The sequence below is a fragment of the Micromys minutus genome, assembly GCF_963924665.1.
Source record: "Micromys minutus genome assembly, chromosome: 29".
In the NCBI taxonomy this organism is placed as follows: domain Eukaryota; kingdom Metazoa; phylum Chordata; class Mammalia; order Rodentia; family Muridae; genus Micromys; species Micromys minutus.
In genome coordinates, this window is record NC_137964.1 from 24,043,498 (window position 1) to 24,070,997 (window position 27,500).

Here is a 27,500-nt window from a genome sequence, read left to right on the forward strand (position 1 = left end):
GCTTGTGGACTTTAGAAGTCAGGACAAATTACAGGAATCTCTCAAAAAAGAACCAAACAATTTGGGGGAGAGGGGCAAGAATCCATTCTCTTCATCTACCAAGTGGGTTTAACTCAGGTCATCAGACTTGGTGTCAAAGACCTTCACCCACTGAGCCTTCTTGCCAGCCCTAATCACAAACTTAAAAAGAAAAACAAATAAACAAAAACAAAATAAAACAAAAAACTCTTATCTTGGGATAGAGAGCCATGTGCTGCAGAGAATTGGGTTCAGTTCCCAGCACCCACAAAGCTGCTCATAACCACTGGTAACTCCAGTTTTAGGAAAGCCAACAATCTCTTCTGGGCTCTGTGAGTACTGCACACACAGTCATCCACATACATACAGGCAAAGCACTCACGCTCATACAGTAAAATAAATACACCTTAAAAATAAACTCAGAGGAGCTGGAGAGATGGCTCAGGGGTTAAGAGCACTGACTGCTCTTCCAAAGGTCCTGAGTTCAATTCCCAGCAACCATATGGTGGCTCACAACCATCTGTAATGGGATCCAGTGTCCTCTTCTGGTGTGTCTGAGGACAGTAACAGTATATTCACATATTTAAGATAAATAAATAAATCTTAAAAAAAAAAATAAACCCAGAGAGGGCTGGAGAGATGGCTCAGCAGTTAAGAGCACTGACTGCTCTTCCAAAGGTCCTGAGTTCAAATCCCAGTAACCACATGGTGGTTCACAACCATCTGGAATGGGATCTGATGCCTTCTTCTCGGATGTCTAAGGACAACAACAGCGTATTTACATGCATGAAATAAATAAATCTTAAAAATAAATAAACTCAGAGACCCATAAAAGCTTATGTTTGCTGGACATGGTGATGCACACCACACCTTAATCCTGACCCCAGGAGAAAGAGGCAGGTGACATTCTTGAGTTTGAGGGCCAATTTGGTTTATATAATGAGTTCTAGGAGACACCGGGGTACAAAGAGCCCTGATCTCATTTAAAAACAACAACAATAACAAATGGGCTGGAGATAGGACTCAGTGGTTAAGAGCAATGACTGCTCTTCCAGAGGTCCTGTGGCTCACAACCATCTGTAATGGGATCCAATGTCCTCTTCTGATGTATCAAGACATCAACAGTGTATTTACATATATTGTTTAAAAAGCAAACAAAAACATCATAGGGAAACATTTCTGGCATAGAATGATGCTCAACGATTAAAAGAAATCACACAAATCTCTATAAAATGTCTCTCACAGACCACCCTTCAGTAACGCTATGGTATATTTGCAACATTACAAACTAGGGGCTACCATTACCAAGAAACCCTGTAACAAACAAGTTGTGCCAACAACTTACTGGCTCTGTGTATCCTCTCCCGGACTTCCATGTACTCCTGTTCATGCTTCACGGCTGTCATTGCCACTGCTAGCTCATTGATCATTTCTTCTAGCTTGTTCTGATGAGCTGCAAAGGGTAAAAGACAGGTCAGCACACATGCAGTCATCTCTTTTCCAGAAATACTTGTTAAATAAAATACTCTCAGAATCCTCAGGCACACAAAAGCAGCTGGTTGTAGAAAGAGCTCAAGCAATAATGTGAACAACGATTCAATTATCAAGAGCTGTTCCTGTTGGTGACACTGTTTTAAAGATAGTGTCTCATGTAGCCCAGCTTGGCTTCAAGCTCACAGGATAGCTCAGACCGGACTTAAACTCTTGACCCTCCACCCCCAGGTAACCATCATAGGCACATACCTCATACCTCTGTGCCTGGCTTTCAGAGGTTTTTTTTTTTTTTTTTTTTAAACTTTTTTGAGGCAGACTCTAACTATGTTGTCCTGGCTGGCCTTAAACGCAGAGATCTGCCTGCCTCGGCCTCTTCCTCCTGAGGGCTGGAGTAAAAAGTGTATGCTACTAGCTTCCCAGTAGAGGACCCACTCTATTCTAGCTAGTGTAAGGAACAGACTATGAAATGCTTACCAACTAGAGAATAATTACCCATAAAGAACTGCTTCCAGTTGATTCTACTGACTACTAAACCCTCAATACAGGGCAGACAGGGATTGTGGTTCAGTTGGCAGAGAGTATGCCCAGCTCAAAGGGAGCCCTGCTTTGTCTTTGCCTGCCACGTGGGTCCCAAAGACCGGTTATGGTAGCACACATCTAGAATGAAAGCACTCGGAGACAGAAGAACCAGAATTTGTTGTTGAGACAAGATCTCACTATTTTCTTTGGTTGTCCCAGAAGTCACTATGTAGCGCCACCTGCCTTGACTTCCCAAGTGCTGAGACTAAAACTGTGCTCCAACTAGGAGGACCAGGATTTCAAAGTCATCCTTTGCTACAGGCCAACCAACAAACAAAAACTAATATACAAATACCAGTTTTAAGCTAAAATGGAAATTTATATTAAGAATCATGTAACATGGGCTGGAGAGACGACTCAGTGGATAAGAGCACTGACTGCTCTTCCAGAGGTCCTGAGTTCAATTCCCAGCAACCACATGGTGGCTCACAACCATCTGTAAGGGGGTCTGATGTCCTCCTCTGGTATGTTGGAAGACAGCTATGGTGTACTCACATACATAAATAAATCTTTAAAAAGAAAATTCACATAACTTTAATGTTACTTTAGCACCAAAACAGGCTTTTAAAATGTACAAAGCCAAACATAAAACTTAGCTATACTCATTAAAAAAAAAAAAAAAAAAAAAAAAAAAAAAAAAATCAGCCACATGCTGCTCCCAGTGTCCAACCCACAAAGTACAGCAGCAGCACAAGGAAAGATAGGCCCAAGTGGCATCGGTTCGCAACTTGGAACTCCGTTATTCCAGTGTGGGGTGGGGCTGCAGAGGGGTCATGGGAACGTCAGAGGACAACCTTCATGAGTTCTCTCCACCATGTGAGCTCCAGGGATCAAACTCAGGTCCTCAGACCCGGCAGCAACACCCTAGGATTCTCTCTAATAAAGCTCCTCTGCTAGGAATGATGGCACTTTCTTCCTTCTTCTCTTATTTGGTTTTTGAAGACAAGGTTTCTCCGTATAGCCCTACTGTCCTGGACTTGGATCTGAAGACCACGCCCAGCTGTGGTGGCCAAGACAGGTAAGTTAGAGACCAGCCTGAACTAGACTCTGGGGCCGGGAAGACTGTTCTGAAGACTGTGCTCCCGTGCAGTGCTACACTCCAACTAAGAACAGGAAGGAAAGAGGCAGCACAAGGAGGAATCAATCCTAGGAGAGTGTCAGGGGTGGCACCCCTGCCCAGGATCCAGCCTCAGATGAGATTCTAATTTCTCTAAATAATCATCAGTTTTCAAGCAACAGGCCTCTATGCAGAAGGGAGCTGAACCAGAAAGGAATCACCTCAAAGCAGCCTCGCTCTAGAAGCCCATGTACTATGTCAACCTTTTAAGTATGGTTTCTTAGGAGGGGCTCTTTGAGAATAAAAAAATGTCTCCTGATAGTGCCAAACATCTCAAAAGGAAAAACTGATACTGGGAAACCATCAATGTTAGAGAAGGCTCAACCTAACAGCTGCCATCAACAAGCAAAAGTGATGATCTGAGATGGCAAAAGGATTAACCAGAATCTCACTATCAACATTTACTGGCCATTATTTTCTAGCTGGGTTAACAAGAACCAATTTTCTGAGTGAGCAAATACCAAGTCCTCAAAACTCTGAATTCTCTCACTCATAATTAAGCAAGCTCAGCACTGTACACAGACCTGAAAAATAAGCACAGGAATTAAATAAAATTCTTAAATTTATAGACTTCAAAACCATATAAAACCTCACCGTCATTGTGCGGGTACTCGTAAGTGCATAGTGGTGAATTATGTATGCCATAACCCACTACTGTGGAATGTAGTAAACAGAGGCCAGCTTCCATGAATTCTACCATGTGTTGGCAAAGCAGGGGGGAAAGTAATGCTGGCTACTGAAAGCACTAATGTGGTGTCTCAGAGCCAGCCAGAAGGCAGACCTGGGTCACAGACCTGCAGCTCCAGCTACTTGGGAGTCCTGAGGCTAAAAACCACAACTCAAACCCAGTATAGGAAACTTTGTGAGGCCCTATCTCAAAAATTTGTTAAATATATTAAATGATGGGGATGCAGCTCAACAACAGTGTGCTTGCCAACCATGCACAAAGCCCTATGTCCAAGCCCCAGCATGACCAAACAAACAAACAAAAAAAAAAGACTACTACCAAGACAAAAATGAGTCAACTTAACTAAGCCAAAGCAAACTTCTCATCAAAACTCTGCAAAACACATGGGTAGTATTTTAAGCCTAACCCAACTTCACATTAGAAACTTAATCAGTAAGGAGGCCGAGAAGCTGCTTCCTCTAAAGGGTATCTGGTAACATTTCCTTGAGCAGTTAGTTCAGCATTTGCACTATTCAGCATTTGTTTTAAGTAAAGTCACATAAAAATGTCAGTCCTGGTGTTTATATACCAATCAAGTTAAAATAATCTAACCTGTAGCTAACTTTAGCCAAGTCTTCAAATTTACCAAAAATATATAGTTAGTTGTAGAAGAGTTTAAGAAGGAAAACCACTCTCATGCCAACAAACTGAAGTTAGAGGAAATTAGATATCAGGAAATAAAAGGATGCTAAAACAAAAAACAAAACAAAAAAGAAAAGATGCTGTCACACAAAAACCACATACCATCCCAGGAGTCTCCACCACCTAGAGAAAAGTATAAGGTGTAGACAAAAGGAGTTTAGCTAAGCTAGCACATCTGCAAACGGAAACAGAGGTACATGTGAACCCCAGGATTAGCAAGTTAACAGAACCCAGTGGAGCCTAGAGATTTTCATGAGCACAGAGTGACTCCATGCAGCCAGAAGGGCCGATCAAAATCACTAAGAACAAACAGTAACTTCCAGAAACTGGCTAATTATGTTACATCCACTTCAATGGGAATTTTGTTTTTAAGACAGTGAATGAATCTGGAAAGAGAAATTTAAAACAACCACACACACTGCACTCAGACGGGTAAGTGAAATGAACCGAGATGAGCTCTTCGTCCAAAGTGACATCTCACCTTCTGTCTCCATGTCTTGTCCTTTGGGAGCTTCCCCAATGTCAATGGTGAACATTACTATCTTTGGAGTCATAGTAGACATCCTATTACTAAAGCAGAACTTGTACGTCCCATCCATGTGGGCTGCAAATGTGTACTTCCCGCTGGACTCTCGGTCTCCTTTATAGATTCCTTTATTATCTGGTCCTGTGATCTGGAGGCAGGAGAGAAACAGAAAACTCATTAAACAGTTAGGATCCTAAGCAGCATCCTTCACCAGGAACGAAGTCCAGTAGGCTAGATCTTGATTAGGTCCCCCTGCCGTGAGCGACAGTGTACAATTTGGACACTGACTCCCCCACTTAATCAAACTAGCATAGACTCAATGGTTCCCTAAAGCACCTCTTCACACTTCAGGTATATCCTGTCCAAGTGAAATGTAAACCTCTCAGAGAGATGGGACAACTCTATGCATGGTCTCCAACTGTCTAACTTCAACAAAAACTGGAAAGGCTGAAATCACAATCCAGAAAGCTTTCCTAAAGGAGCAGTTTTATTTACTTTTGTTTTGAGAAAGGGTCTCCACAGGCCCCACCCAAATAGCCACTGGCAACTGTCTTGTGTGTTAACAGTGCAGTGCCACCATGCCCTTCCTTATGAACAACCTGAAGGAAGTCACCAGCTGTTTCTTGTTCCCAAAGCTGGCGGTTGTTGTTTTGGATTTGTGTTGACTGTTGATGCTTAATATATAATTTATCAATTGTGCCAAAAATAAATAAAGGTGTGCCCTCATCACACCCTACCAAAATGAATACTTTTATAAAGACCTTTGAAGGTTTTTGTGGTCACTTTGACATGCCTGCTAAGGCTTAGGGAAGGGCGTTAGGTTGCAGGAACAATACAAACCAGTTGCCAGGCACAGTCAAACCTTCCCCTTTAAGACTGTGCTATACATGCACGTAGGTGCCAAAAGAGGGTATCTGATGTCAAAGTTTGTGTTGAACTCCTACTCTGAACAGCTCTCTCAAAGAGCAGCAAGGACTCATAACTGCTGAGCCATCTCTCTAGCCCAAGCCTGCTTCTTTGAGAGCCAGTCACTTGCAAAACTTGAGAAACTGGAAGTGCTCATCTTTATCTAAGGTCTTGGCTAATCCAAGCGGTCTCCAAACTTTTTGGTGTGCTATTTGTACCCAAGTTCTCAAGGTTTTTGCTCAGCTCTTTACACCCAATCAGAGATGCCAGCAACCAAGTAAAAACCACTGTTATATGGTCCTTTTTTTTTTTTTAATGCAGCAAATTGTCGGGCTACGGCGGTACACGCCGTTCATCCCTCCCAGGGCAGAGGCAGGTGAATTCGATGCCAATGAACTACAAAATGCAATCCTGTCTCAAAAAAACTCGGAAGGCCATTTTTATTCTCCAAACAAGTAACTTTTAACACTTCGCTGAAAGCCTCTCCTAGGATGAAGGACCCAAGTGCATCTCTCGTGGGTCACATCTGGCCACTTGCGTAAGGAAGTGGGTAGGAAGTGAGGCTGGTTTCTGCCAAAGTCAGAAACAGCACTTTTCTGCCTTAGTGCTACTCCGCAGTTTCCGATCTACTCTTCAAAGTTTGTTTCCGCGCCACGCCGCACGCGAGCCCTGGAGGACCCAGAAGAACGACGCCGAGCCGCTCCCGCCCGAGCTGACACGCGGCCGCCACGGGACAAAGCGAAGGGAAAGGCCGAATCCGCGCCCAAGTTACGAACGGAGCCCGAAGTCGCTCGGAAAGACGAGCGCTTTCTGAGCCGCGAGGGCAGGGCCCGTCGGGGGGCTACGCGACGGGCGGCGGCGAGGCCCCTCCCCGGCCCGCGCCCTTGTGAGCACTGTCCCGCGCAGGCCCCGCGTTCTACCCGGGACTCGCCAACCCCCGAGGAGCCTCGCGACGGCGCCCCGACGGCGGGCACCGTGCCCGCACCTCCACGTCGATGTCCAGGAAGCCGCCCTCCGCCACCTCGAAGATGAGGCCCATCTTGGTGCCCGAGGTGACCCGCTCGAAGAAGCACTCCTCGGCGTGCGCGTCGATGCTAACGAAGTAGCCCGAGGCCGTGGCCAGCAGCGCGGCCAGCAGCACCAGCAGTTCTGCGAGCGTCACCATGGTGCGGCACGGGCCGAAGCCGGGACGCGGACTGCGGCCTCCAGAGCCGCCGCCACCGCTGCCGCCTCAGCCGCCGCCGCTTCAGCTCCGCCCCTTCCGGCTGCGCCTCCCGAGGGGGCTGATGCGGGCGCCGCTCATTGGCCGGAGCCGACAGCTGCCACGTAACGGATGCACGGCGGCCGCGGAGGGACAAGGCGGATGCAGAGGCTGGACGGCGGCGCTGAAGAGCCAAAAACCCTTCAGTTCAAGCCCTTCGACGTGGGCTGATGATCACGTGGATTAGGGCCGGGGAAAAGGCGCTGCGCGGACTGAACCACTGTTTGCCTTTTGCAGGGAATCCGAGTTCGAATCCTAGAGCTCGCAGACTGACCCTCATCCGTCTGTACCCAGTTCCAAGAGTTCTACCGCCCTCTTCTGGCCTCGGCGGGCACTGCACACACATGGTGTCCAGATACTCAAACATAAAATTCAAATCATAATAGCAATAAATAAAGATCAGAAAGTGATAGCATATAGGCTTTCACAGTTTTAGGATTATCCGTGGAGATAACAGTGACAGTCTCTGAGAGGTGGATGCTACAGATGAGAAGTTCAGTTTTTGTTTAGTTTCTTTTGTTTGCTCCCCCATCACCCTGCTTATCTAAACTGGCAGAGGCGCTCAGAATTCATAACTCCAGAACCTCTGAGGATGCTGGAAGCCATTAGCTCTGGTCTCTGAGAGCCAGTGCACCCATGGGCACATACTCACCCCCCCACACCCCCACACCCAGGAACACATAATCTTTTTTTTTTTAATCTATGCATGCCAAACGATGAGTTCAAATCCAGGCTGCTCTCTATAGAGAGAGTTCAAATACAGCCAGGGTAACACAATGAAAAACATACAACAACAGCAGCAAAAGAAAGGATGAAAGAAGGCCTATGCATATGATATTGTAAATTTTCACCTTGTTCAGAAAGCTGGGCATGGTGCCACAGACCTTTAGTCCCAGCACTTGGGAGGTGAGTTCGAGGCCAGTCTGGTCTACAAAGCAAGTCCAGGACAGTGAAGGCTATATTACACAGAGAAACCCTGTCTCAAAAATAAAATAGCCGGTTGGATCTGCTGAAGGAGGCAGAGGGAGAAGGATCACAAGTTCGAGACCAGCCTGGGCTATACATTTGGGCAGGAGAGATGGTTCAGTGGTTAAGAACATTGGCTGTTCTCCCAGAGATCCTGAGTTCAATTCCCAGCAACCACAACCATCTGTAATGGGAGCCAGTGCCCTCCTCTGTTTGTCTGAAGGCAGCCAGCGACAGTTTACTCACATACATAAAATAAATAAATACATCTTTAAAATAAAATAAAGTGTTCGTATTCTGCATATAATCCTCACAGAATTTCGGCTGGCCCTGAGCCACACTTGGGATTGTCACATTGCCTACTGACATTCTACACATTTTCTACACATCCTTCCAACCCAATTCAGATGTCACCCGTTCCTTACTGGATATTGCTCAGCCACCAGACTCGCTGTGTTTGAGGTGCACATTTGTCCTCACTGAAAGTCTGGTTGCTTGTTTGTCGCCTTGAGAAGGCCCAGTTTTGCTTGCGCTGCCATCTCAGGGTCAATAGAGATGAAAAAGACTTTGCCTTACCCTGTGTTGGGTGAATTCATTGAACCGACGTGGGGATTAGGAGTCTGGCTTTGCACTCCCACTTTTGCACATCGTTCTGTGGCTGTGAATAGATCCTGTCAGAGCTCTGTGCCCCAGTTTCCTGGTCTGTGAAATGGGACAGCAGAACAAACCAGCCCTGCACATCTCACGAATTTTAAAAATACAGTAGGCGATAGGGGGCAGCAATGTCCCATTTTAGGAAACAAGAGAGAACTGTGGTGACAAGGTCCTACAGCAACAAAGTCTCCAAACTCGGGGCTCCTCTACCCTCCCTCCCCACACAGGCCCTTCATGCCCCCAGAAAGTCAGCTCATTAGAAAATCACCCAAGAACAAATTTGTTTTTAATTTGGAAATCCAACATCAATATTTAATTTGGAAGAGATTAAATACTGTTCTATATCTACCCTTATATAAGCCAGGGCTAAAATTCCAATGCCTTCAGAAATTAGGCCACTTGATTTATGTAATAAGAAGGAGTGTAGCAGCCCAGGCTGGCTCCAAACTTGAGGCAATCCTCCTGTTTCAGCTTCCTAAGGGCTAGAACTATGGACATGAGCCACCAGTCTCCGTTTTTAATTCCTGGTGGTTGTTAGTTTGGTTTAGATCTGAGGCAGAGTTTCACTATATAGTCCTGGCTGATCTAGAACTCACAGAGATGTGCTTGCTCCTATCCCCTGAATGGCACATTAAAGGCCTGCACCCTATGCTCAGCCTCTCCGTTGTATTTAACAAATGCATTTCTCAACACTGTGCTTGTGAAAGTCACCATACTATGGCATATAAGAATCATGTTATTTTACACTGCTGTATAGTATTTCGTTGGGTAAATTTTCTGCTGACACTAGAAATCCCACATATTTCCAGCTTTGTACTATTTTGAGTTAAGCTGCTGGTGGGATCTTTCTCTTTCTCCTGGTAAGTTGCAACCTAAGAGTTGAATTTCTTGCCCCCAAAGGCTATGAGTATTTGGACTGCACAAGCCCATCCTACCCCCCAACCCCCAACTCTCCAGACAGCAGGGAGTAAGGCTCTGACCTTGGCAGTTCTGGAACTGACAACTGGATCTTGGGTTTGAAACCTGAGGATGTGAAATGAAGGAGGCTGAAGAGGGAGGGTGAAACCAGGCTTTCCCCTTCTGAGTCCCTGAAGAGCAACGGTGAGCCTGGGAGAGATTTGTCAGACACCATCCTGTTTAAATTGGGTGAGATTTCTGCTCTTCCAGCAGGGGTGGAAGGAGAGGAAGAGGGTAATCAGTAGAAGTGGAAGGGAAGGGGGGGATGGGAGAAGGAGGAGGCTGGTAGCCAAAGACAAGGAGATAGAAAAGAGGGAGGGGTAGGAGGGAGGAGGAGGAAGGAGGAAGAGGGCAGTGAACAAGAGGTGGCTGTCCCAGTTGACAGCGGGTTGTGAAGTGAACTTTCTAAGTGTGAGCAGAGGTTTTCCACAGCAGCTGCTGTTGCTGCTGCTGCCGCTGCCGCCGCTGGCTCCGTGGTGTCGGGGCAGGGGAAGCGCCATGGATGACAACCCACCTCAGGGTCCAGAGTCGACCTGCGAGCTCTTTTTCGGTCTCCCAGGCCTCTGTGGCCGGAGTTTCCAGGAAGCCGGAACTTCTCCATCCACAGAATCAATCAGTGTTTCCCTTTGCCTCATCTGAGGTTTCTGCGGTCTGTCACCTGCCCATGGCTCTTCCCAACAGCCATGCCTGGGGAGAAGGGTCCCACACTGGCCTGAGTCTTCTCCGGACCCCCATCTTCCTATTTCTTTCTTCTTTCTCCTACCGTCAAGATTTATAGAACTGGGCTGGAGAGATGGCTCAGAGGTTAAGAGGACTGACTGTTCCTCCAATATAGAACTGGAGAGATGGGCAGTGGTTAAAAACACTGGGTGCTCTTGCAGAGGACCTAGGTTCAGCTTCCCAGCACCCATGTGACAGCTCAATTATTTTAACCTCATTTCAGGGGCATGTGATCCCTTCTTCTGGCCCCCATAAACATCCACCTCTACCCACCCCACACCCATAAGCAAGCAAACAAACAAACAAATAAATGTTAAAGAAATGAACGAAAATGGGTTGCATTAATAGATATGACTGTACAAAAATATAAATATAAACAAATTAACAGTGAGCCTTTCTGAATACTTTACAGGCTTTAACCACTCCTCATCAAGACCTCCAGGAACACAAGTCTACATGATAGAGACTTCTCATTTCACAAATGAAAATAATCCAAAAAGATGAAGTGACTTAGCCTTTCATCCCAGCACTCAGGAGGCAGAGGCAGGCAGATTTCTGAGTTCAAAGCCTGCCTGGGCTACAGAGAGAGTTCCAGGACAGTCAGGGCTACACACAGGGAAAGCCTATATCAAAAAACCAAAAAACAAAATCAAAACCAAAAAAAAAAAAAAAAAAAAAAAAGGCAGACCTGAATCTCCATTGCAGTCCTACAACCACAATATAAACTTAACTCCACAGTCAATTTTTTCTTTGTTTAACATTTATTTAGGGGCTGGAGAGATGGCTCAGTGGTTAAGAGCACTGACTATTCTTCCAGAGGTCCGGAGTTCAATTCCCAGCAAGCACATGGTGGCTCATAACCATCTGTAATGGATCTGATGCCCTCTTCTGGTGTGTCTGAAGACAATGATAGTGTACATTATATGTAATAAATAAATAAATCTTTAACATTTATTTATTTAAAATAAATATTTTATGTATGTGTATGAGTGTTTGGCCCACACCCATGTCTGTATACCATGTGTATCTGATGCCCACCAAGGCCAGAAGAGTATGCTGGATCCACTGAATCTGGAGTTACAGACAGTTGTGAGCTGCTACGTAGGTGCTGGGAATCAAACCTAGGTCCTCTGGAAGAGCAGTCAGTGTTCTTAGCTACAGAAACGTCTCTCCAGTACTTACCCCACCCCCTTTTTTTTAAAGCTATGGTCTTACTATGTAGCCTTTGCTGGCCCGAACTCACTATGCAGAGTAGGCTAGCCTGAAACTCTCAGAGAGATCTGGCTGCCCCTGTTCTTCTGAGTGGGGGACCACACCCAGACTTATTTATTTATTTATTTATTTAGTCATGTCTGTAGGCACACGTGAAGTCAGAGGACACTTTCCAGAGTCATCTTTGTCCTTGTAGTGTGGGTCCTGGTGATAGTCATAAGACTTAGTGGCAACTGCCTTTTCCCTCTGAGCTTGCTTGATCACTAAGACTGTGACACACACACATGCACACACAAATACACACACTCGCATGCACATGCACACACACAGAGTGGTCCTCCTGCCTCCACATCCAGCATGTGCCACCATACCTAGCCTACACTGCTTGATGAATGGCTTACTGTCTCTTGGTTACTCTCCTTTCTGGTCATTCCCTCTACCGCCAGCCTGCTCCTAGTTCCACCTAAGCTTACTGATGAACACACAGCACAGTCTACACACAAACTTCACAGATACTTGTGACCTCTGCCTTTCACTCTGCACCTGAGACCCTCCTCCTCCAGGAAGCCACCTCTGATCACTCCACCTAGCTAGGTGTATAAGACTGGACATGCTGCTGATACCAGGTTGGGTCACTGTTGACGTATCCCTCCTTAATTCTGGGAGAGTATATTTTCCTTTCCGAGCAGGTGCATGGGTTTACATCCACACTCATACTTTAAAAGACACTTTCGGAGTGACAGGATAGACCCAAGGTTTACAGAAACATTGCGTCCGCTAAAATGCACAGTGTGCTTAGTGCTGGGTGCAGAGGCTGAGACAGGGCTTCTAACGCTGAGCTGTGCTGGTCGGCTGTTCCCCAGATAGATAGATACTCAGCAGATTCCATAGGTAGGTGCTGCAGCAGCATGGTTCCCTCCTGCAACAGTTCCCCTAGGGCTGCTGTTGCCCCCAGGCAGCAGCACCAAGCACCCAGCACCCAATACTCAGCATGAGCTCGCTGCAGCCACACCCCCGGCGTATCAACCCCCTAGTACTTTAGCTCCCATAACCGACACACACACACACACACACACACAAACACACAAACACACACACACACACACACACACAAGCCACAGCTTAGCAGTTCCAAGGTACATCGGTGCCCAATGGGGACCACACCCTAGTGCAGCGTCCCCTAATACAAACCCCTCCCCCACCCCACACCGCACTCTCCGCCCCCCAGGCAGAAGCATCAGGGTCGCACAAAAACCCAGCTATTGTGATTGTTTTCCCTTTATATATTAATCTGTGATGAGGTTTAACGTATGACTTAGGCCCTGTATAAGAGTAAGATTCTTTTAACAATAAAGTAGTGTTGTTCTAATAACATACAGTATCAAAAGTTACATAAAACGTATACATTGTTTCGTTCTTCTGTTATCTTTTAATGTTTTCAGACACTAAACAGAAAAACCAGAGATTAGGGTGTGGGCTACTGCAACCTCTGGACCTCCAAAATTTGCAAATGGGCTAAAATGCCTTTAATCCTAGTAGTCAAGGAGGAAGAAGCAGGAGGATCTCTATGAGTTCAAAGCCAGACTGGTCTACATAGCGAATTGCAGGCCAGCAATTCAAAAAGAAACAAAAACAACAGAAAGTTCTGTCCTGAAGGAAAAAGAGCCTCTAGGAACTTAAGGTTATATATGTTGAGGGTATTTTTCAGTGCTGGGAACTCAAGGGGTTTCTCCTCCATCGTGGGAACAAAAGAGTAGGGGGCGGGGGCAGATCCAAGATAAGCTCTCCTTGCTTGGGCCGGGGTCTGATGAACAAGAGGATTTGGTGAGGCCAAAGAACGAAGAGAGCTCAGAATCAGTCTTGGGACTGAGATCCAAATTCCCATCGTGTCTTCTTCCACTGAGAAGTGAAGTTTTGGTTTCAGCTCGAGGGGTAGTGGACGGGCAGGCAGCGGCTTTGGAGACCAAGGACGCTTTGCTGTGTCGACTGAAGTCACCTTAGACTCTGCCGGAGCACAGGGTGGGTGCTACGGAGTAGTGATAGACAGCGGAGCATATGGGAGGGTAAACTTTTGGGGATCATAAGGTCCCCAAGATGAGCTGGAATCTGGGTGGGGCACTGGTCGACTTTGGGGACCAAGGACCCCTGTGTGCTGTGGGCTTTTGTACTCGAGGCGCCCGCTGGAGTCGGGGTGGGCAACGGAGCAGCAGGGAGCTCCTAGGTGCAAGGATCCCCCTGAACTAGCTGGATCGCAAGGGGAGCCCACCTCCTGACCCCATCCCTCTGCAGGCAGACTCCTCCTCCTGTTGCAGCAGCCAATGGCCGTGCGCGGTGGAGGCCGCTGCTTGGGAGGCGGAGCGCGGCTGCAGGAGGTGGAGCAGGGCTGGGGTCGTGGGGACCGGAGCCCGGGAGGCGGGACCGGAGCCGGGGTGGAGCTTCGGCTTCGCGGGGCTGCGTACCGAGACCCTCGGGACAGAGACGCGCTTCCCCCCCCCCCTCCAAGCCCACGTCGCCTTACAGCGTTCCCACGGGGAGGAGCCGGCCAACCGGAGTCACTCGGCGTCGCCAAAGTTTGATTCTCCTCCCCGGGAGGAGTCTCGGGGCCACGGTCCCTCCGGGTACCGGGCGCCACCGCCTCCCAGGCCGGGACCGGCGTCTCCATCGCTTCAAGTCGGAGGCTCAAGTCGGGAGACACTGCGGGCCTGCGCAGGCGCCGCCGCCCTCGTCCTCCTCCCCGCCGTGCTCCAGCCCCCCCTATCCCCCAAGTTCACGAGTTACCGGAGTGGACGGACGGCCCGGAGCCCGCGCGGGGCCATGGAGGAACCGCTAGGGTCGCCGCCCGCCGCCCTGTCGGCGCTGGAGAAGAACGTGGCGGAGCTGACCGTCATGGACGTGTACGATATCGCGTCGCTCGTGGGCCACGAGTTCGAGAGGGTCATCGACCAACACGGCTGCGAGTCCATCGCACGCCTCATGCCCAAGGTCGTAAGGGTCCTGGAGATCCTCGAGGTACTGGTTAGCCGGCACCACGTCGCTCCCGAGCTGGACGAGCTGCGCCTGGAACTGGACCGATTGCGCGTAGAGAGGATGGACCGCATTGAAAAGGAGCGCAAGCATCAAAAGGTGGGCGGAGGCCTCAGTCTGCGGGTCTGAGCAAGGGGCTCTGGCAGCCGCTAGTGTGCTTTGTAGATGAGTGTGCACAGTGTCTATAGCCGGGTGAGAGAGGAAGGGAGGCCCAGGAGCATTGAGTAGCAGTGTGACCTTGGGTAACTTGCTGAGCCTCTCTGTGCTTTATCTCCTGGTCTTTCCAATAGTGATTACAGTATAACCCACCTACGAAGACCAAAGGGAATGCAGTGGGTACTGTACTTAGATGGTCTTATTTTATTCCAGGAAGGAAGTCAGTCCCCACCCACCCATTTTCATCCTATCCGAAGTCCCTCCAGAGCCCTCCAGTCCTGAGCCCCCCCCCTCCGGCTTCATAGTTGCAACTTGCTTCTCAGGGTTCCCAGTATATTCACCTGCGCTTGGCCGTATCTTTAATTCTCTTACAAGTCTGAGGCGAGGATTTTCTTCACTTTACAGATGAGGAAGCCGAGGATCCGAATGGAGAGGGATTTACCCCAGGTTACGAAGGAGAGTCCCTGCCTTTGGGAGATAAATTCTAGGGTCTCTTGTCCAGTTTGTTTGACTTGGGGGACTGAATAGCTCCAAGCAGGCCCGCCCTTTGCCTGAGGAGCAGTCGTCTGCCTTTGGGAGACCAGCCCAGACTAGGTGCCTACGGAAGGGAAGCGGGAGACATGTGGTTTCCTGCCCTAACCTCAGCACGGGCTGCTTTTGACAGATCTCTCGGACTTCGAATGGGAGGAAACTCCTTTTCCCTGGATGCTAGGACCTGTCCTGGCTTGCTGTGTGGCCTCAGGAAGTTTGGTTGGCCTCTCTGAAACTCGCTGGCAGGCCATCCTCTATTGTATACTGTTGGGATGGATCTTAAGTTTTCTGAGATAATGGTCAAAACTAGGTGTTCGGTGTCACCCTGAAGACAGACCGAGGGTGTGTGTGAGAGAGTCTTATGGACAGGGTTGGCTGTGTTTATCCCGCCCCTTGTCCTGTGCCCTGGGGTCAGGAAGGAAACTGAGCTCCTCAGAGTCAGCCACATTTCCAGAATCACACTTGGAGCCGGAAGGTACCTCCCTCAGTCCTGTAATTAATTTCCAGAGTTTCAGGACCAGTGGGACATTGGAGCCAAGCAGCCCAATTTCAAACCTTACAGTTGGCAGGCTGTGAGCTTTGAGGGCAGATAGCCGGCCTCACGGTGTCTTAGTGTCCTCTCTATTGTAGGGTAATCACAGTCTCCACCGTGTAGGAAAGTGTTGAGCATCAGGGGTGACTGCCTACAAAGAGTCTACAGGCCAGACCCTGAGGCCAACAAGATGGCCTGGTGGGTAAATGAGTTTGTCACCAGAGGCCCACGGTGTTAAGTCTGGAGTGGAGACATACTGAAATGCCCCAGAAGTGCCTGGAGCCCCCATCTAGGCATGTCTACACCCCTCCCCTCATATTCCACCTCCCCTAGAGGGCCTCTGGGAGGGAGGGCCTCACAGCCCTCCGGTGCTGAATCCATCCTACCCACCCTCGGGCTCGGCCTGGTGTCTGCCAGAAGTCCTGCAGGCACTATTTGGTGTCCCCTCCCGGTGCTTGGTGCTTTATTTCCGCTGCGGCTGGGCTGGGCCATCACAGGTCACCAAGTCAGATGGAATTCTCAGAGGCACTTGTTGCTTCAGAATGTCACCAGCTGCAGCCAGGAAGTAGGCACCAGTGTTTGTTTGTAAACAACTAGGGTGGAATCCCTCCTTCCCCAGCCCAGGCCTCTTTGTGTGTGCAGCTCATGCATGAGGTCAGAACTGGACATCTGCTCTCCCTTCTATACCCAGAGGCTCTTCCAGCTACCCCCCTCCCCGCCCCAATCTCAGCATGCCGTTCATCTGTCTGGGTTCATCACTCAACCCGAGGCCACGGACCCACTCTGATGATGCAATGTGCAGCTCTGTGGACCTGTCTGAGCCGTGCAAAGCGCCGTCCTGGGGGATGTGGGTGGGACCTAGCAGGGGGAACCAAGACCAACTCGCCAAGTCAGGTAGCAGGTGGGCAAGAATACAGAGAGCAGGGGTGGTGTGTGCCTGTTCGGAACACACACGGTCTGTGTTGTTCACTCAGCAATTATATGGTCTTGATTTTAACTTTTTAAAAAAGATTTATTTATTTTATGTATATGAGTTCACTGTAGCTATCCTCAGACACACCAGAAGAGGGCATCAGATCTCATGACAGATGGTTGTGAGCCACCATGTGGTTGCTGGGATTTGAACTCAGGACCTCTGGAAGAAGAGTCAGTGCTCTTAACCACTGAGCCATCTCTCCAGCCCTGGACCTAGCTTTTGCAGTACTGGGAACAGAGCCCAAGGCTTTGTGTGTGCCAGGTAAGCACTGTCCCTACCGAGTCACATTTTATTATCCAGTCAGTGAACGGTGGTACACCCCTTTAATCCCAGTACTCGGGAAGGAGAGGCAGGCATATCTCTGAGTTCAAGACTAGCCTGGTCTATAGAATGAGTTCCAGAATAGCCAGGGCTTCATGGAGACACACTGTTTCAAATATATATATATATATTTTTTTAAGTTATTACATTTATTTATTTATTTATACTTGGAAAGGGGCTGCACAGGTGGAAACCAGAGGACAAGTCATAGGAAACTACCCGTTTCCCTACTCAAATTAGGGGGCCCTCGTTCTTTTTGTTAACCTCCCATTTGAAATCCAACATGTCTTTCTCCCTGTACTAGCGTGAGTGCATATGTTTAAAAATAAATGGAGATGTCAGAGTATGATTAAGTGCCGTGGAGGAAGTAAAATCGGGGAGCTATGGTGGGGGCTGTCTAGAGGGAGGTCCTCAGGGAAGTTCCTGATGAGATACTGCCTGAGCTGAGGGCTGGGTGAAGTGAGGAGCCAGCCACAGAGAGGTCTTGGAGGAGAGGCCTGTACCCACAAGCAGACGCACACACCTACACGTAATTAAAAATAAAGCCTAAAGAAGAGGAAGGAGAAAAAGAAGGGCTGGGGCTGTAGCCCAGTTGGTAGACTGGTTCTTAGCATGCATGGGGGCCTTGGCTTCGATTCCTAGCAACATAGAAAGCAGACATGCTGAGCATGCCTGTAATCCTAGCTCTTGGAAGTGGAGGCAGGAGATTCAGGATGTCAAGGCCAGCCTGGGCTGCTTAGGGAGTTTGAGGGCAACCTGGGCTACACGAGAGGAAAACCAAAGCCAACAGAGACTAAAATCTATATTCGTCGCCTGTGAATTCATGATGCCATAAGGTGACAGCACCGGTGGCTCAAAGCAGAAGAAATGTGTTATTTCTCTGGGTAATTCATACATCGGACACACTATGGTACAGTGGAGCAAGGGACTATGGGTATGTATAGGCAACAGCCATGTGGACAGGACTGGGTAACGCTCCGGAAGCCAGGAGTCGGGAATGGGTTACACTCAACAGCTGGACCTGGTGGTACATTTTGGCAGGCTGAGGCAGGATGGTAAGTTTCAGGCCAACCTGGGCATCTTAGTGAGGCTCTGTCTCAAAAAGATAGTACAGAAGGTTTGGCGAGGGGGTGTACCTGTGCTTTATATGTGTGAAGCCCTGGACTCTGCCCCCGACACTAAAAACTGAAGTAATAAAAAAAAAAATCAAGGGCTGGAGAGATGGTTAAGAGCACTGACTGCTCTTCCAGAGGTCCCGAGTTCAATTCCCAGCAACCAAATGGTGGCTCACAGCCATCTGTCATGAGATCTGATGCCCTCTTCTGGTGTGTCTGCATTCAGCCTGGGCCAGCTGGTAGCAGAGGAAGGGTCTGGGCCACCCCTGTGTGTAGGAAGGTGCCTGACCATTCCTCCATCGCTTTTCACTGTAACCTAATACTTCAGCCCCTTTGGGGCCTTGAACCAGCTGTAGGTACACACAGCCATGGCCTCGTTTCCTCAGGGCCACAGTTTTGTGACTGGGGAACTTCTCTATGAGAGTAAGGGTAGTTCTGGATGTCCGGCCACCTGGTCAGCCTGTGACAGACTGTGGGAGAGGAAGGCCGGCCACATCCTGACTGTGTGGGTACATTCTGAGTGCCAAGTACCATTTTAAACCCTTCTCATCCAGCTGCTCTCTTGTCCTCACAGCAGCCCTCAAGGGGACATACTGTTTGCATTTCTGGGGCACCCAGGGTTTAAAGAACTCACCCAAGATCAGCTATTTGTAGTTCAAGCCTGGGTTGGCCTGTCCAAGCCTGGTGGTACAAGCCTATGATCCCAGCTACTGGGGAGGCTGAGGTAGGAGAGTCAAAACAAGGTCTTCCTAAGCTATGAGGTGAGTTCAAGTCCAGCATGGACAATTTAGTGAGACCGTTTCTGAAAATTGAGCTGCTAATGTGGCTCAGTGGTAGAGCTCCTGACTAAAATTCCCTAATGAGAAGCTGGGGTTGTGGCTCAGTGGTAGAACCCTGCCTAGAATCCTCCTGTGAGGGGCTGGGGTTGTGGCTCAGTGGTAGAGTACTTGTCTAAAATGTATGAAGCCCCTGGATCCATTCCTGGCATCTCAAGCAAGCAAGCTTGTGTTGATGGGATGTACATGTCAGTCCTTCAGCTTGGGTTGTATCTAAGCCACAACCATGGTGCCTCCCAACCTCAGTTACCCATGCTCATGATTGCTCCCGTGTTCACGGTTGTACAGACAGCACCACAGTGAAGCTAAGAGTGTGTGCATTTCCTTCAAAGAGGAACACAACTCCTGGTGTCCCTCAGCTCTAGCCAGACGCCCCAGGTTACCTCTATCTCTGTGGATTTCCTGTTGGGACATTTCATAGGAATGGCATTGCGGACTGTGTGATCTTTTGTACCTGGCTTCTCTTCTTAGCTGGGGATAGCTTTAGCAACATTTCATGTGCAGTTAATAGTCCCTTGTAGGGATGGATTAGCTTATTTACGTCTTCCTGGGATGGTAGATGCTACCTCTGTTCTTTTTGCTGTACAAAGCATAGCTATAGACCTTTGTGTGCATACACTCTCAGATGGGTGTGGGCCTATCTTTTCTTTCCTGCCCACTCCCCTTTGAGGTAGGCATTTCCCAGGCTGGCCCCTGACTCACTCACCACAAGCCTCCTCCAGCCTCAGCTTTCTGAATGTTGGGATCGCAGTTGTGTAGTGTTAATCCCAGCTTGAACAAGTGTCTTCACATCTCTCGGACAGATCTGAGATTAGAGTTGCCATGTCCTGGGGAGACCTGTGCCGCCCTTCAGACTGTTTCACAGAATGTCACAGGGCTGAATATTGCCAGCTCTGGCTCCTACCCGTTGGTCATTTCTTATTTGTTGGAGACGAAGTCTCAGTGTGCAGCCTGACTTGCATCGGATTCCTCCTTCCTCCCCTTCTGAGAGCTGGGATTAGAGGTGTGTATATACCCCATGTCTGGCACTTAAAATACTTTTTAAAGAAAATGTTTGTTTCCGTTTATTTGAGTGATTGGAGAATGGCTCAGTAGGCAAGAACACTTAACTCCTCTTGGAGAGGACCCCAAGTTCAGTTCCTGGCACCCACATGGTTACTCACAACTACCTGCACCCCCAGTTCCAGAGGTTCTATCGCCATCTTCTGGCTTTTTTGGGTACTGCATGTAGTACATATATGTGGAACACTCATGTATTCATAAGTAAAACAAATATGTAGTTTCTTTAAAGATTCATTTTATAGTCTTACTATTTCTTATTACTATTCTTGATATTTTGAGACAGAGTCTCACTGTGTAGCCTTAGCTGGCCTGGAACTTGCTACATAGGCCAGGCTGGACTCAAATTAATAAAGATTTCCCTGCCTCTGCCTTTTAAGTGTTGGGATTAAAGAACCACACCTGGCCCTATTTTTATTTGTGTGAGTGTGTGTGTGTACATGAATGAAGATGCCTATGCAGGCCAAAAAAGGTGTTGAGAACCAAATTTGCATCCCCCATCACAACAACACCCACTCTTAACCTCAGAGCCAGCGTCTTAGTCCCGTTTGAAATTTCATAGATTTTTTTTCTTATACCCTATGCTAACCTCTAACTTGAAGACATCCTCCTGTCTCAGCCTCCATGAACAGAAAATGCTGTTAACAGACTCTCACATACTCTCTCATGCCTTTTAAACTTAGAGGTTTTGTTTCCCTCACTAAGGGAAACTGAGGCTCTGAGTGCTTATGTGAACTGCTTAGACTGCCTCAAGTAGATGTTCTAGAGAGCAAGGACTCCTGGGGCTGTGGCCCTGTCATGGGGACCCTGTAGCCTCTTTGTGCCTTGGCGTGATTGGGGACTCAGAACTCTGTAACAAAGGATGGCTTATCCGCATGGCTGGGCTCAGCCCTCAAGGCCTCGGTGAACACATCAGCAGAAGAGTCCCTGGTGGCTCTGTGTGCCACCAGCCAGAGGCTCGCTTCTCTTGGAGGAAGGGAGTGTCTCCAAATCCCAGAAACAGGGCTGGAGAGATGGCTTAGTGGTTAAGAGCACCGACTGCTCTTCCAGAGGTCCTGAGTTCAATTCCCAGCAACCACATGGTGACTCACAACCATCTGTAATGGGATCCCATCCCCTCTTCTGGTGGGTCTGGAGACAGCTACAGTGTACTTAAATCAATCAGTCAATCAATCAATCAATCTTTTTTAAAAAAGAAAGAAAGAAACCAAATTCCAGAAACATCTCTCTGGATGGGCCGGTGAGATCCTGGGTGGTGCTGACCCTACCGTGACCCTTGCTGTCCCCCCTACAGGAGCTGGAGTTGGTGGAGGATGTGTGGCGGGGTGAGGCACAGGACCTCCTGTCCCAGATTGCCCAGCTGCAGGAGGAGAATAAGCAGCTGATGACCAACCTCAACCACAAGGACGTGGGCTTCTCCGAGGAGGAGTTCCAGAAGCATGAAGGTGAGGCCTGCCATCCTCGGTCCCCGTGAACACTCAGAGGCCGCTGACCTCTGTTCTGTTGCCTTTGGCTCCTGTGGGCAGGTGGATCCACAGCTTGAGTCTCCCAGGGAGAAATGACTTTGGGAGTTCAGTTCACTGACATTGATGTGAAATCAATTAGACATCATGGGTTTCTACCTCGTGTTTCCTCTGGGCCCCGGGACACATTGGACGGGCCAGACCCTGGCCACTTGAAACTCCGTTTTAACACAGAGGGGGATGGGCAGTAGATATGGGAGCAGTAAATAGATGTCTTCCTTTGATTGATGGCAACTGACGCTATGTCAGGGCTGAGATGGGGACATAGGGTAGCAACTCGTGGTCACTTCATGTCCCATCGTCAGGGTGGTCACCATTAACCCCTAACAGAGTGCTATATTGAGTCATGCTAGTGCCATGAGCAGGTGGCACATCCCAAGGCCCTGCGGTCTGAGTGCTTGAGGGAAACCTGGAAAGCCAGGGTGAGAGAAGATGGTGGAGGCCGAGAAGTCTGGAGATGATATCAGAGGGCACGAAGGGGTCAGATCACCTGGCATCCTAGGGCATGGTTGGGATTGTCCTCTGTGTGTTGGAGGAGACTTGAGGCTGAGGCCACAGGACAGGGTGACTAGCAGACACTGGGAACAACAATTATGATTTGATCGGCACTGAGGCCATCAACTGTCATTTGTCCCTTAAACAGTGCCCTGGGGCCTTCACACCTGACTCTGCTGGGCTGGGGAGGCAAGAATAGATAGATAATGGAGTTTGGTCTGGACCCTTGTGAGCTCTGTCCAGCAGCCACTCTTTGACATCCATTTCTGCCTCTTGTAGCTGACACCAAGGAATCCAATCTCAGATATATTTCTTTTTGTTTTTGAGACTGGGTCTCACTGTGTAGTCCTGTCTGGCCCTATTGCTATTTGGACCAGGCTAGCCTTGAACTCACAGAGCTCTGCCTTCTGAGTGCTGGGATTAAAGAACTGTATCACTACATCTGGCTGCAGGCTCTTTAGCCTGAGCAAGTCTCTGACCACACCCTCTGGTTTGATGGACAAGAGAAGGTCCTGTAGAATTTGTGGTTGTAACTTGGAGAGGATAAAGGCTGGGGCTGGGGCTGGGGCTCAGTGGATAGAGCCCTTGCTTAACATGCATGGGTACTGAATTGGATTCTAGGCATTGCATTACATCAAACTTGGTGACATATACCTGTAATGCCAGCCCTTGGGAGGCAGATCTCTGATTTTGAGGTCAGCCTGGTCTACAGAGTGAGTTCCAGAACAGCCAATATTATGTAGAGAAACTGTCTGGAAGGGGAAAAAAGAACTTATAAAGAAGAGACAAGGGGCCATGTGAAGGCTCAGTGGCCACAGCCCTTGTTGCTACATCTGACAACATGGGTTTAACCCCTGGGTCCCACAGGTAGAGGGAGAGAACGGATTCTTGCAAGTTGTCCTCTGACCTTCTTACAAGTAAGCATAACACGCATGCGTGCACACACATGCACACACACATGCAAATTAATAACATTCAAAACAAATGAAATAAGGTACTGATAAAGACTGAAGGGACCAAAAAATAAATAAAAATCAATCCACAGATGAATTCTCCTTCAGATGATGTTCTTTGTGGAGATGTATTTGATAGCTTCAGAAAGCAGCATGTTACGGTGTTATGTGATTTGATGGACTAAGACAATTGTGTGCCTTGGTTACCCAATTCGAATGGGAGAACGCTGTAGTGGTCCCTCCCCCATCAGTGTGTCTGGCATCTTAGTTTCCTGCGTTCTAGGGCTGTCTGTATTTTAATGGATGTCGGCAGTATTTCTCCATCTCTTTTCACTGCTGTGTACTATTCCGTTGCAGGGATGAACCATGTCTGTCATTCACCCATAGTTGGGGCTTTCTTGTTGCATCCACTCTTTGGCTGCTGGGAACATCCTTTCGGTGTTTGTGGGGAGGGCTTGTTTCAGCTCTATGGGGTCCGAGTCTAGGATTGGAATTGTGGGATCATTTTAGTTAGGAAAATCTTGGTGTAGCCTATGAGGTCTCTTGGGGGGTTCTGGGATGCCCACTGCCCACTCTGGATCTGAGCTCCTTTCCCTGAGGCCTCTTCTGGCAACGTGGCTGTGCCCTCTCAGCTTTCCCAATCCCTCTGACCAGCGAGGACCAGCATAAGGTGTATGCAGGAGATGCACTTAACACTGAGCGTGCTCAGCTTCTGTGGGACCAGCTGGGAGAGCTGCGTTCTCCACGCTGCGGCCCCCGCCCGAGCCAAGAGCCAGGCAGATGCCAGGCTGCCTTCAAGGTTATTTTTATTTTGTGGGGAAACCATGGGAACACTGCAGGGACCAAGTGTTCCCCACCTACTAGAGGAACAGGCACGGGGCAGGCAGTACCCTGGGAGAAAGAGTACGCTAGTGACCTTGAGTGACGCTAGTCAAGAGTGACATGTTGCAGGGCTAAGGTCAAGGCTCAGGTGCAGGGGTCAGATTTCTGTGGTGGTAAGCTAGGGGAAGGACCCACCCTCCATGGGCCACTAGATTTCTGAATACAGACAGGTGCTGCATTCTGGTCTCTTCCGTTTCACTACAGAAGCCTTCAGATTAAAGATCCCCTCTGGGAGTTGAGCGGTGTTGTCATCGTTTTTAATCCCAACGCTCTGGAGGCAGAGACACAGAGATCTCTTTGAGTTCAAGGCCAGCCTGAATATCAGAGCTAGTTCCAGGATAGTCAGGACTGTCAGAGAAACCACGTCTCGGAAAATAAGGAAAAGAAAAATCTCCTTTGGGATCTGTCCAGCCAGAGAGCTGTCAGCACACAGGGCTGTGAATTGAGGGTGTCCAGACGCTGCAGAGGGCAGAAGAGAGGAGGTGTGCACCAGAGAGACTTGTGTAGCTCTGCCAATGGTCTGGAGAAGTAAATTTGGTCACCAGGAACAGAGCAGAGCTGACCACATGGTCATTTTTGTTTCTTTGAGATTTTCTTTTCTTTCTTCTTCTTTTTTTGTTTTAAATATTTATTTACTTTCTGTCCATGAATAAGACACTGTAACTCTCTTCAGACTCACCAGAACAGGGCATCAGATCCCATTACAGATAGTTGTGAGCCACCATGTGCTTTCTGGGAATTGAACTCAGGACCTCTGGAAGAGCAGCCAGTGCTCTTAACCACTGAGCCATCTCTCCAGCCTGAGAATTTCTTTATTTTATACCGGTATGTATGTCTGGGCATGATATGTGTGTCTAATGCTATGGTGATCAGCAGTGGACCCTGTATCCCTAGGACTGGAGTTAGGGTTGTGAGCTGCCGTGTGGGTGCTGGGAACAGAACCCAGGTCCTCTGCAAGAGCAGCAAGCACTCATATCTGATCAGCCATCTCTCCAGCCCCTTCTTTGGTTTTGAATTTTATTTCTTTGCAAAGAAAGTTCAAAGTAGCAAAGTGGAGTGAGACTGGATTATTCTGGTGGACAGTAGCTGTAGTCACAATGTAGTGTTACATGGAGGCAGAGAATGTGACAGACGAGGGTGTGGAGATGTGTGTCACGGAGACTGATAACAGCAGGGGCATCCTGAACCCCCTGGCCGTATACCCCCATCTTGAACTTCAACTTCTGGAAGGGAGGGGTGTTTCTGAAATTATAATGCACTCGTTTATTTTACTTTTTTAAACTGTCGGCTAGAACAAAGTTCAGCAGTTCAGAGCACTGGCTGAGGACCCAGGTTAGATTCCCAGCCACCCTACAAGGTGGCTAACAGCCCTCTGCAACTCCCGGTTCCAGGGGGTGTGACACCTTCTTCTGATCTCTGTGGGTACACACGTGGTGCAAAGACATGTGTGCAAGCAAAACACCTCCGCAGCCAAAAGTAAATACGTTGCTTAAATCTACTTGTACAAAATTGTGTGTGTGTGTGTGTGTGTGTGTGCTCGAAACATATGCAGTGCATATACATGGAGGTCAGAGGTCAACTTTGAGAAATTGGGTCTTGAGTTCCACCTCTTTGAGACCAGAACCTTCTCCTTTCTGCTGCTGTGATGTAGGCCGGGCTCACTGGCCCTCAAGTTTCCCAGCAGTTCTTGCCTCCCATCTCTCTGTAGGGATGCCAGAGTTACAGATGTGTACCACCACATGTGGCTTTTCCAGATGGGTTTGGGGATGGAATTCCCCTTCCCAGATTTGCTAAACAAGCTTTTTAACCATCCTGTTCATTCTGTGGACCTTTTGGAGATAATATGAGGACAGGGTCTTGCTAGGTAGCCCAGGCTGGCCTCACACTTGCAGCAATCCTCCTGCCTCTGTCTCTGTAGTGCTAGGATTGCTGGTGTGTACCACCATCCTTTGGTAGATTTTTTTTTTAATAGTTTTCTTCTCTTGTGTATACATGCTTGAGTTTATGTATGTGTCTTCTTTTTCTCTTCCTTATACACTGAGGCAGGGTCTCTCAATCAGACCCCAGAGCTCACGGATATGGCTGGTTTGATCCTCTCTGCCTCTGTCTTCTGAGGCTGGAACTTCACTCAAGCTGCCACGCACACTTGGCGTCTCGGTGGGTTCTGGAGATCTGAACTCTGATCTTGTTTACTCGGCACTGAGCTTTCTCGGCAGGCCTGGTTTCTGATTTTTATTTTTTTAGAGCTAGGGTAGGGGTGGTGGCAAGGACTCACTGTCATTCTGGCTAGCCTGGATCTTGCTGCGTAGACCAAGCTACCCTTGAACTCACAGAGATCCAACTGCCTCTGTCTCTGGGCTGCTGGGATTGAAGGTCTATGCTGCTAGACCTGGCTCACCCAACATCCTTTTTATTTTAGACAGGGTCTCTTTGTGTAGCCCAAGCTGGCCTCAGACTCACTATGTAGACCAGGCTGGCTTTGAACTCATAGAGTTCTCCAGAATCTGGGACTACTCCCTGCTTTCACCGAATGCCTGAAGGGTACCATATGTGTGGGAAGTGGGGTGCTCAGCACATCCCCTGCCTCAGCAATGGTCTGGTGGGATGGTGGAGAGAAGTCGTCCTAGATGTCATTAGAACACACTAAGTGCTGTGTTCTAATGGTGGTGGTGGTGGTGGTGGTGCGTGCGCACGTGTGCATGTGTCGGTTCCACCCATCCTCCAGTCTGACCTGGGTACGTGCAACTACCATCCCATTTTATAAATCTGGAAACAGAGACAGAGGAGAGCACAGAGCCACACAGCCAAGTGTGGCTTTACAGGGTTAGTGTGAGCTACAGAGGCCACCCTCTGGGTCACCATGTGAGGTCATGTCTGTCATGTTATGTGGTGCCGTGTTGTTACTATCAGGTGGGTGCTGTGAACTGAGGCCCAGGGTGGGAGCATCTCAGGGTCAAGGAGGGGAGCCATCGTGCAGAGGGGGCCTACAAGATGAGTCTTACATGCAGTGATTCGAAGGAGGTCAAATGGGAGAGCTTCGGGCAGAGGGAAGGGGGGGAGAGCCGGGGAGGTAGGAATGTGCTTGGGTGTGTGCAGGGTACATGGGAGGTGTGGGGGAAGCTGGGCCTGGCCGGGAGAGCTTCGGCCCTCTGGCAGTGTGACACCAGGGGAGGGCCTGTGCTAAGGGGAGGTCGATCACCTGCCAATCTCCCCTTCACCCAGGCATGTCAGAGCGTGAGCGGCAGGTGATGAAAAGGCTGAAGGAGGTGGTGGACAAGCAGAGGGATGAGATCCGAGCCAAAGACAGGGAGCTGGGCC

The 27,500-nt window shown here is 48.8% G+C and overlaps 2 protein-coding genes across 6 annotated transcripts in view; one reads left to right on the forward strand and one right to left on the reverse strand.

Annotated features, from left to right (window-relative positions):
* TMED2 (transmembrane p24 trafficking protein 2) overlaps nt 1–7,257 on the reverse strand; it is a 9,245-nt gene extending 1,988 nt beyond the window's left edge. Inside the window, exons 1-4 of one of the 2 annotated variants that reach the window (XM_080941417.1) lie at nt 6,995–7,257; nt 5,059–5,251; nt 4,680–4,700; nt 1,364–1,471 (exon numbers count right to left, since the gene is read on the reverse strand). In XM_080941417.1, coding sequence (XP_080797543.1) covers nt 1,364–1,471; nt 4,680–4,700; nt 5,059–5,251; nt 6,995–7,174 — 502 coding nt within the window. In that variant the 5' untranslated portion in view covers nt 7,175–7,257. The remainder of the gene's footprint in view (nt 1–1,363; nt 1,472–4,679; nt 4,701–5,058; nt 5,252–6,994) is intronic. The other variant, XM_080941418.1, reaches the window with a different exon arrangement.
* A 6,013-nt stretch (nt 7,258–13,270) lies between these two features.
* The window catches only part of RILPL1 (Rab interacting lysosomal protein like 1), a 36,441-nt gene continuing 22,211 nt past the window's right edge, over nt 13,271–27,500 (forward strand). For 2 of the 4 annotated variants that reach the window (XM_080941399.1, XM_080941402.1), the window contains exons 1-3: nt 13,273–14,902; nt 21,624–21,774; nt 27,405–27,500. The exon at nt 27,405–27,500 is cut by the window's right edge and continues 23 nt beyond it. In XM_080941399.1, the coding sequence (XP_080797525.1) occupies nt 14,594–14,902; nt 21,624–21,774; nt 27,405–27,500 (556 nt within the window). In that variant the 5' untranslated portion in view covers nt 13,273–14,593. Of the gene's footprint in view, nt 14,903–21,623; nt 21,775–27,404 lie in introns of all 4 variants that reach the window. The other 2 variants (XM_080941401.1, XM_080941400.1) reach the window with 2 other exon arrangements.